At 40.6% G+C, this 10,752-nt stretch overlaps 1 protein-coding gene across 7 annotated transcripts in view; it reads right to left on the bottom strand.

Moving 5' to 3' along the window:
- Positions 1 to 3,566: 3,566 nt before the first annotated feature.
- The window catches only part of NQO2 (N-ribosyldihydronicotinamide:quinone dehydrogenase 2), a 37,105-nt gene continuing 29,919 nt past the window's right edge, over positions 3,567 to 10,752 (bottom strand). For 4 of the 7 annotated variants that reach the window (XM_045505627.2, XM_074348028.1, XM_074348027.1 and 1 more), the window contains 2 exons: positions 9,516 to 9,698; positions 3,567 to 8,867 (listed from right to left, as the gene is read on the bottom strand). In XM_045505627.2, the coding sequence (XP_045361583.2) occupies positions 9,516 to 9,698 (183 nt within the window). In that variant the 3' untranslated portion in view covers positions 3,567 to 8,867. Of the gene's footprint in view, positions 9,699 to 10,752 lie in introns of all 7 variants that reach the window. The other 3 variants (XR_012500891.1, XM_074348029.1, XM_074348026.1) reach the window with 3 other exon arrangements.

Here is a 10,752-nt window from a genome sequence, read left to right as displayed (position 1 = left end):
GCTGAGGCTTCAGAGGAGGTACAGACACAGAAGGGGATAAGGAAGATGGCACTGGGGGGGCGGGCCCTGGGCGCGAGGAGCAGCGGGGGGACAAGATGGCGCCAGACGCGGAGCAGGAGACAGAGACCAAGGAACAGGGGCCTGAGGCTCAGAAGCCACTTGACCTTCTCCTGTTTGTTTGCCTTAGTTAATCTTAAACTTTTATTTTGTAGAGAGGCAATTTTAGGCTCCTAACACTGTTCAGAAGTCCCAAAATACCAATCAAAATAGGCGTTCTGTTCAGTTTTGAAAACTTTTGAGCTATTATAGTCCAGTTTGTTTTTAAGGAAATTAAATTTGGGGATTTCAAAAATTCCCCATAATAGCCGTTGATATTCTAAATTGCCTTTGGTTAGGTCATTCCACTTAGTTATAAATGCACATAAAAAAGGATCATGGTTTTTAAACATAAAATAAGCCAGGGTCCTTGTAAGGGGGCAGCCTCAAAATGTTTAGATAACTGGGGTCCCATTTCTTGGAGGTTTTTCTCTAGAGTAAGAGAATATTTTCAAACAGTTTAAACAGCTCAAGCAGCTCAAAGAACTTACAGGCTTAATATCAGCCAGGTCTCAGGGAACAGTCTTGGTTCTGGAGGAGCCAGAAAAGCCAGGTAGAAGGCTCAGCCCAGCTCCTGTAGAACAGCCCCTATTCCAAAGGGATGGGCCGATGCTAAGGCCAGTTCCAGTGAAATAGTCTGATTTCAAAACCAGACCAAACTGCCAGCAAGTACAAGTACACACAGAAAAAGGCCTTAGCCAGAAAGAAAAAACCTTACAATAGGTCCGGAATACAGCTTGGAGAATATCAAAATACAAAGAGGGCAGAAGCTTGAATCCAGGAGAAAGACAACTTCAAACTCGATGGTCAGCAAGAAGAGCAGCGAGTGGCAATGGGCTTGGCTGTGGGCACTGTACTGCTTACTCCCCAGCCCCAGAGCCACTGGGGGCCTTCTCTGGTCCCCACAAGGGCCACCAAAATGTTGACCTAAAATGGACAGACTTCCAGCTATTTCTTTGCAACAGATGGTGCTGGGACAACCGGAGCTCCACGTGCAAAGAATGAAGTTGGAGCCCTACCTCACACCTTAAAAAATTAACTCAAAAAGGATCAAAACCTAAATATACGAGCTAACACCTTATCAGCCAACATCTTATAAGAACATATAAGAATAATCATTCTGACCTTGAGCTTAGCAATGAATTCTTAGATATGACACCAAAACCATGAGCAACGACAAAGAAAAGGTTGCTTAGACTTCATCAAAATTAAAACCTGCATCAGAGAACATTACCAAGAAAGAGAAAAGACAGCCTACAGAGTAGAAGATACTTGCAGACCATATATCTAATAAGGGTTTAATATCCAGATTTATAAGTCACTCCTGCCACTCAACAGCTAAAAGAGAATCCAATTTTTTTAAAGGCAAAGAATTTCCATAGACATGTCTCCAAAGAAGATACACGAATTGTCAGCGAGCACACAAAAAAGTGCTCAATATTCTTAGTCATTAGCAAAAGGCAACTCAAAACCACAGCGAGACACTACTTTGCACCTGCTTGGATGGCTATAATTAAAGAAGTGAAAAATAGCAAGAGTTGACAAGGATGTAAAGAAACTGGAATACCTGAGCATTGCTTTTGGGAATGTGAAATGGTGCAGCCGCTGCAGAAAACAGCTTGGCATTTCCTCAAAAAGCCGAACACTGAATTACCACGTGCCTCAGCAGTTCCACTCCTGGGTATACACTCGGAAGAACTGAAAACAGCAATTCAAACAGATCCTTATGTACCACCACTCACCACAGCTTTATTTACAATACTCGAAACAACCAAAGTGCCCATCGGTACAGGAGTGCATGAATGAAACATGAGCTATACATACGTGGAATTTTATTCAGTCATAAAAAGGACTGACGTTCCGATACACGATACAACATGGGTTAACCTTGTGAACAAAATGCTAAGTGAAATGAGTCACTCACAAAAGAACAAATACTGTATGATTCTATTTGTCTGAATATCTAGAACAGGCAAATTCATAAAAACAGAAGGCAGATTAGAGGCTGTCAGGGCTGAAGAGAAGGAGGAATGCAAAGTTACTCCTTAATGGTTACAGAGTTTCTGTTTGGGGGTGATGAAAAATGTTCAAAACGGATACTGGTAATGATGGCATAACACTGTGGATGTGATTAACCCCACTGAATTGTACACTTAACATGCTTAAAATGGCACACAGTCATCCCTTGGTATCTTTTGGGGATTGGTCCCAGGACCGATCATGGACACTGAAATCTGCAGATGTCCAAGTCCCTTATATTAAATGGCATAGTGTCTGCGTGTAATACATGCACATCCTCCTGCAGACTTTGAACAATCTGTAGATTACTTACGAGACCTAATACAATTTAAAACTATATAAATAGTTGCTGTCATGCGACAAATTCAAGTTTTGCTTTTTGGAACTTTCCGGAAATGTTTTTCCCTTGAATATTTTTGATCCCTGGTTTCTTGAATCTGAGGAGGTGGAACTTACAGACACAGGGGCCTGACAGTATTTATAATTTTTTAGCACAATAAAAATTAAAATTAAATCACTGAAGTCTTTTGGTGAGAACGTAAAATAGTCAACTAGTTCGGCAGTTTCTTAGAAAGTTAAGCGTGTACCTACTATTTGATCCAGTCATTCAACTTCCATGGATTTACCTAAGAGAAAAGACAGCGTATGTCCATAAAAAGGGATGTACACAAATGTTCATAGCAACTTTATTTGTGGTAGCCCAATGCTGGAATCAGCCCGATGTCCACTGACATGTGAATGAATATACAAGCTGTACAGTCATACAGTGGAACTCCACTCTGCAATAAAAAGAGTGAATGGTGCCCTGACCGTGGTGCGCTGAATCCCAAAGCAACAGCGCTGAGTGAGAGAAGCCAGAGGGGGAAAATACACACTGCATGAGTCCATTCCCGTGAAATTCTAGAACACGCAAACCAGTCTATAGTGACAGGAAGCAGGCCAGCGGTTTCTTGGTGGTGATGGGAAAAGAGGGGCTGAAAGTGAGGGACTACAAAGGGGCACAAGGTAACTTTTCAAAGGACAAATATATTCACTACCTTGATTTTGTGAAGGTTTTGTGAGTGTGTACATATGGTCATTTCTTATCAAATCATACACATAAAATATGTACTATTTGCCATATGTCAGTTATACCTCCATAAAACTACTTTTAACCTCCCTCCACCAAAAGAATGAAATCTGACTTTTTGCAAGAAACCATGCAAGCAAGAAGAGAACAAAGTAAAATATATTCTTTTGAAAGAAAAAAACCACACCAATCTAGAATTTTATTCCCATTGACACTATCCTTCAAAACTGAAGGAGAAATAAAAATGTTCTAAGAAACTGAGGATCTGTCACTAGACGTGCCCTGTGAAAAATGTTAGAAGAAGTTCTCCAGGGGGAGGGAGAATGATATGGGTGAGAAATTCAGATCTACATAAAAGGAAGAATGTTAGAAAAATAAAAAATGAAGGTAAAATAAAACATTTTATTATTCTTAATATAATAAGTAAGTGTTCAAAGTAAGAACAGTAACAATACGTTCAGTGATGGAGCGTATGCATAGGTGAGAGGAATGACAGCGGTGTGCCCAGGGATGGCGGGGAGACTTACGGATACTCCACCATAAGGTACCTGCACTGGCTGGGAAGCAGTATAATGCCATTTGAAAGCAGATTTAGATTTGTCATGAATGTGTATTGCAAACTCTAGGGCAACCACTAAAGTAATTTTTAAAAGAAGTATAATTGATATACCAAGAAGAGTAAAATGGAAAAATGAAATGCTCAGTTCAACCCAGAGAATGCATAAAAAGAGGGGGAGTTTTAAAAAAAGAGAGAGACAAAGAACAAGTGCAACAAAAAGTAGTTACAGACATGGCAGGTCTCAATTAACTCTCTCAATAATCGCTTAACATTAATTGATCTAAATATACTGAATAACAGACAAAGACTATCAGGTGCAGAATAAAACAAGGCCCAACTATATGCTGTCTACTAGAACCTCACTTCAAATACAAAAGCACAGATGGGTTAAAAGCAAAAGGATGGAGAAAGACACACCATGCTAACAGTAATCAACACAAAACAAAACAAGCTGAAACAGCTATATTAATTCCAGGCCAAGCAGACTTTAGAGCCAGGATCAATGATAAAGAGGGGAATCACATAGTGATAAAGGGGTCAGTTCTCCAAGACGATGAAAAGAGCCTTGATGTACATGCATCTAACACCAGAGGCTCAAAGTGTGTGAAGAACCATTGACAGAACTTCGAGGAGAAACAGACAGTTCCACTATTGTGGCCTGAAGTTTCAGGACTCCTCCTTCAGTAACTGATGGATTCAGCAGGCAGAAATATCAGTAAGAATTTATCTGAACTGACCAGTACTATAATTAACTGGATCTCACTGACATTTTACCCCAAAACAGTAGAATACACAGTCTTCTCAAGATCACATGGAACATTTACCCAGATAGACCATATTCTAGGCCATAATAAGTATCTTAACACATTTAAATAATAGAAACAATACCAAGTATGTCCTTAGATCATAGGAGAATTAAAATATAAACAAAAAACAGAAAGCTGGAAAAATCTCAGTATATTTGGAGCTTAAAGAATCCACATCTAAATAACAACGAGTCAAAAAAAAGAAGTCTCAGTAGAATTTTTTAAATATTTTGACTGAATAAAATAAAACATCAAAATTTGTGGGATGCAGTAAAAGCAGTGCATAGAGGGAAACTTATGGCATTAAATGCAAGTATTAGAAAATAAAAAAGACCTAAGATCAATAATGATGTTCTTCCACATTAGTGACCTAGAGACAGAAGAGCAATGTTAGGCTAAAGCTAGATGAGAAAGAGAAATGATAAAAATTAGAGGTAAAACTAATGACACTGAAATCAGGAAATCATCAGAGAAAATCAATGAAATCAAAATCCTGTTCTTTGAAAAGATCATCAAATTGGTAGACCTCCAACTAAGCTAACCAAGGGAAAACGAGGGAAGTCACAAATTAGTTTCAGAATTCAAGGAGAGGCCATCACTGCTGATTTTGTGGACGTTAAAAAGGAAATTAAAAAAACACTATGAACAACCCTATGCCCCAAAACTTAATAACTCAGATGATGACCAGTTCCTTGAAAGACACAAACTACTGAAACTTACAAAAAAGTAGGGAATCTGAGTAGGCCTACAACTATTATAGAATTTGAAAAAGTAATGATCTTACATAAGACAAGCCACTAGGTCCAGACGGTTTCACTGATGAGTTCCATTTGAAAAAGAAATGGTACCAATTCTCCACAATCTCCAGAAACCAGAAGCAGGAAGATTACTTCCTAACTCATTTTATGAGACCAGCATTACCAAAATCAGATGAAGACATTGCAAGAAAACAATAGTATTTCTTATAAACATAAATATGAAAACAATCAACAAAATATTCACAAATCCCAATCCAACAATGTATACAAAGAATCATATAGCATGATCAATTGGGACGTAGTCCAGGCATGCATGGCTGGTTCAGATTAGAAAATCAATTAACGTAACCCACCACATCAATAAGCTAAAGATCATATCAGTTGATGCAGAACAGCATTTGAGAAAATCTAACACCAATTCGTGGTAAGTTCTCAGCAAACTAGGAACGGAGGGGGACTTCCTTAACTTGATTAAGGGCACCTACAGAATCCTGCAGGTGACATCACACTTAATGGTGAGAAACTGAATGCTTTTCCCTTAAGAACAGGACCAAGGCAAATCTTGTCTCGCCACTCCTACTCAACATTGTACTGGAAGTCTTAGCTAGTGCAATAAGACAAGAAAAGAAAATACAAAATATACAGATTGGGAAGGGAGAAATAAAATCACCTTTGTTCACAGATGACATGATTCTGTTTGTAGAATATCCCAAAGAATTAGCAAAACAGACAGAAAACCCTCCTTGAGCTAATTAGTAATTTTAGGAAGGTTGCAGGACACAAGGTTAACACACAAAAGTCAATCAGTTTCCTTTATTCCAGCAATGAACAGCTGAAACTTAAACCAACACCATTTGTATTAGCATTTGTATTAGCAAATGAAATAGGTATAAATCTAACAAAACATGCATAGGGTTTAAGTTTGGAAAACTACAAAATTCTGATGAATGAAATCAAAGAAGACCTAAATAGATGGAAAGATATTCCAAATTCATGGTTGGAAGAATAAATATTGTTAAGATGTCAGTTCTTCCCCACTCATCTATAGGTTCAATGTAATGCCAATGAAAATGCCAGCAAGCTATTTTGGGGACATAGACAAGCTGATTCTATGTTTATGTGGAAAGGCAAGAAACTCCGAACAGCCAACACAATACTGGAGGAGAACAAACTTGGAGGACTGACATCAGCTGCCTTCAAAAGTACAGAGCTACAAAGATCAAGACAGTACGGTGCTGGCGAAAGAGAGACACATAGATCAATGGAACAGAATGGAACACCCAGAGGAGCCACACATCTACAACAGACTAAGCTTTGACAAAGGAGCAAAGGCAATTCAATAGAAGAATGGTAGTCTTTGCAACAAATGGTACTGGAATAATTAGACATCATATGCAAAAAAGGAAATCTACACACAGACCTTTTACGTTCCACAAAAACTAACTAAAAATTAATCATAGACATAAATTTGAAATGCAAAACTATGAAACTTCTATAGAAAACATAACAGAAAATCTAGGTGACCTTGGATTTGGTGATGAGTTTCTAGATATGACACCAAAAGCATGATCTACAATAGAAAAATTGACGAGTTAGACTTTATTAAAATGAAAAACTTTTGCTCTGGGAAGAAACTAGTAAGAGAATGAAAACAGACTTCACATACTGGGAGAAAATGTTTGCAAAGCAAATATCTGATAGAGGATTTGTATTCAAATATTAAAAAAAAAACTTTAAAGCTCAACAATACAAAAACAAACGACCCTATTAAAAATGGCAAACTATCTGGACACCTCACCAAAGATGGCAAATAAACATATGAAAAGGTGCTTAACATCATTTGTTATTAGGGAACTGCAAACTAAAACAACGAGTTGCTCGCTTATTGTAGTCATCACTACACACCTATCAGAATGGCTAAACAAACAAAAAAACTGGCCATACCAATTGCTGGAGAGGATACTGAAAAATAAGTAACTTTTTCTTTGCTGGTGGGAATGTAAAACGGTACAGCCGCTGTGGAAGAAAGCTGGGCAGTTTCTTAAAAACCTAAGCACTGTCTTGCCTGTGACCCACTGATTGCACTCCTACGTATTTACCCAAATGAACTGAAAACTCATGCCCACACAAAAACCTGAACATTGATGCTTATAACAGCTTTATTCATAATTGCTAAAAACTGGAAGCAACCAGGATGTCCTTTAATAGGTGAAGGATAAACTACAGTACACCCATGCAATGGAGTATTATTCAGTAATAAGGAGAAATGCCACAGAAACACATGGAGGACCCTTAAATGCATATTTCTCAGTAAAAGAAGCCAGTCTGAAAGGCTACATATTGTTGGATTCCAAGTATACGACATTTTGGAAAAGGCAAAACTATACATACAGTAAAAAGATCAGTGGTGGCCAAAGGCGTGGGTATAGAGGGGGAAGGACGAGCAGGGGAAACGCAGGGAGCTTCAGCACAGTGAAGCTGTTCTGGGTGACTCTGTAATGGTGGATACGTAACATCAGATATTTGTCAAAACCCACAGACCTTTACCACACACAGAGTGAACCTTAATGAATGCAAACTTTTTTAAAGAATAATTTAGGAGGTCAGGAGATCCAAGGAAAAAATGCAGACCGTGGCAAGAGAGTCTAACTGTACTTCCAAAGTATAAAACAAGCTCACTGCGGAGCGTGGAGGGGGAAAGGGGCTGACCTCAGTCACGCGGACATTTACAGGTAAGAAAGGGAAGGAAGGGACAGCGGGGCTGGGACAGCGTGGAAGATGGTAAGCACTTCGTGTAGATACAGATGGCTACTCACAGAAATATTTATAGACGTACGTATATACATGGGTTGGTGTGCACACAGACAGTTCCTTGCTCTGTCAGTTGAGGGAGCCTGGAGGACCTCACACCATTCAGTGGCAGCGAGCGCACCTGGCGGCCAGATCTTGGTTTCTAAAGGCGTTTCCAATGGAACAAAGCTGAGCAAGATAATTGTGTAAAGTAGCAATAGATTATAGCCTGAAGTGTAAAACAATGTCCATGAGTGCACACTGACACAGGCAAATGACTGAATAAATAAGTAAGTGGGGAAGAAGTAAATCTATGCAGAAGAATTCCAAATAAATCATGTAGATATTCCAGTCTAAAGACGGGGAGCGTAACTCCTGCTCTTTAAGTGTGGGCGCCACAAAGGGACTTCTCCCCAAATAACACAGCAGGCAAAGGGGGAGAGAGGACACAGCTGTTTCAGCTGCTGGCCAGATCAAGCTCAACGCCGACACTCATAAATCACATTGACAGCACGTACCCTGGCTGGGGTGTCCTGAAAATGGCACTTCCCCTCTGCAATCTTCCCCCCGAGACCCATAACTGCAGTCTAACCATGAGAAAAATTCGGGCACATTCATTAGAGGGACACCCTACAATGTACCTCACCAGTATTCTTCAAAACCGTCAAAGTTGTCAAAAACACGAGTCTCTGAGAAACCTCACAGATGAGAGAAGGCTAAGAAGACATGAGAACTGAATTTAACATGGTTTCATGGATGGGATCCTGGAACTGAAAAAAAAAAAAAAAAGAAGAGATCAGGAAAAAGCTGAAGAGGCTAGAGTGGTTAATCATTTTGAAAAAGACACATTTGGATCCACATGGCCCAACTTTAAGACACTAATGAGTACAGTGTGGAACAGCAAAGGGATAGACACAGGCCAACTAGAGAGAGGAGCGGAGGGAGCAGACCCGCACCAGCCAGCTAGCTGATGACTTTCAGCATTTAAAAAACTAACAGACCATTTTAAGAACAGTTCAGGTTTACAGAAAAACTGAACAGGCAGCACAGTTCCAGACCCCCTCGGACACAGTCCCTCCCATCACCTCGCGTCAGTGTGGTGCATCTGCTACAATTCATGAACCAACCAAAGTCCATGTCCACATCTTAGCGGTTTGCAGTTTTCAAGGAATTGGTCCATTTCATTTAAAGCTTATGTGTATAGAGATGTTCATACAATTATTTTAGTGGCTTATTGGCTTTTTAATGTCTGCAGGTTTGTAGTGATATCCCCTCTTTTCATTATAGCAGTAATTTGTGTCTTGTTAGGGAGGGTGTAGCTCACATGGTAGAGCACATGCTTAGCATGTACGAGGTCCTGGGTTCAATCCCCAGTCCCTCCTCTATCTAAAAATAAATAAATAAACAAACAAACAAACCTAATTACAACTGTAGGTTTGACTCCAGCCTCCAGACTGCGGACTGAGAACCGGGAACCGCTCAGGTCCCAGACCGGCCACTGGGTGGCGACCACTGGCAGCGGATCCAAGCCGCACCACAGAGGCTGAGAAAGATGAGCTGACCGGGAACCATAGCCAGAGCCTAACCAGGCTGATTACCTGCTGAAACAAAAATAACAACTTTCTCCATGGAATTTAAATAAGACCCGGAGCTTCACAGCAATGCTTGATCACGGGAGCATTTTTATAATTGGAGCTGCTGTGACGCCTCTGTCCGATCACCCCCACATCTGTGTCATCTTGGTGTTAGCACCTCTTGACTTTCTTTTCCCATGCCAAGTTGAGATTTTTCTGGCTCTTTGAATGCCAAGTAATTCTGAATTGTATTCTAGCTACGTTTACCATTATGCTGTTAGCAAACAGAATTCATGGGGATGTAAAGAAGGTAACACACAATGGCCAGGTTTCCCAGGAAAGCAAGGCTCGTTTAAGATCAGGAGAGCAATCGCTGAAATTTACTACATCAACAGATTACAGTTAAAAACACGGTTATCTCAATATATGCATAAAATAATGGATAAATTGAACAATTCATCATACTAATGCTGTATCCTTAAAAGCTTTCACGTTGACATCAATAACAAGATAAGCATGTCCATCTATTGTATAGAAGGTTTCCCTAAAAACACAAAAAGCCAAAAAAAAAAAAAGCACAAGAGTTGTAAAAGAAGAAACAAAAGTATCATTATTCATAGATGAATGATGTGGACATCCCAGAGCTGGAGCTCCCTCCCGTGGGCCCCCCGCCGACAGGTGCAGCGCCACCGCTGCCACATGGGACACTCAGAGCCGGGTGCGTACTCTCTGTGGTCTGTAGGGAGGACAGGGACAACCTGGGGGCACCTCTGACAAAGGAGAGAAGCGGGGATGGAGCGGCAGGAGGAGGGGCGAATTCCCTTCCCTGGTTCTCTGAGAACCGACATCCGACAGTGCTCGCCGCCCGGTCCTCGCGTGTGAATTTACTTCCACGCGCACATAAATACACACTCGGATGACAAGTGCAGAGAACGCGGCTAAAGAGAACATCGCCACATTGGCAAAACACCTTTTCGTGCTTTCTGCCCAGTTCTCACTTTGCAGTTGGGACAGGCACCCGCGCCAGGCCCTGGCTCTCCGCGAGCTCCTGCCGGGCGTGCCGAGCGGGCCCGCGCCTCCT

The sequence above is a fragment of the Camelus bactrianus genome, chromosome 20 (assembly GCF_048773025.1).
Source record: "Camelus bactrianus isolate YW-2024 breed Bactrian camel chromosome 20, ASM4877302v1, whole genome shotgun sequence".
NCBI lineage: Eukaryota > Metazoa > Chordata > Mammalia > Artiodactyla > Camelidae > Camelus > Camelus bactrianus.
Note: the sequence above shows the minus strand (reverse complement) of the source record. Positions and strands in the feature narration are given on the sequence as shown.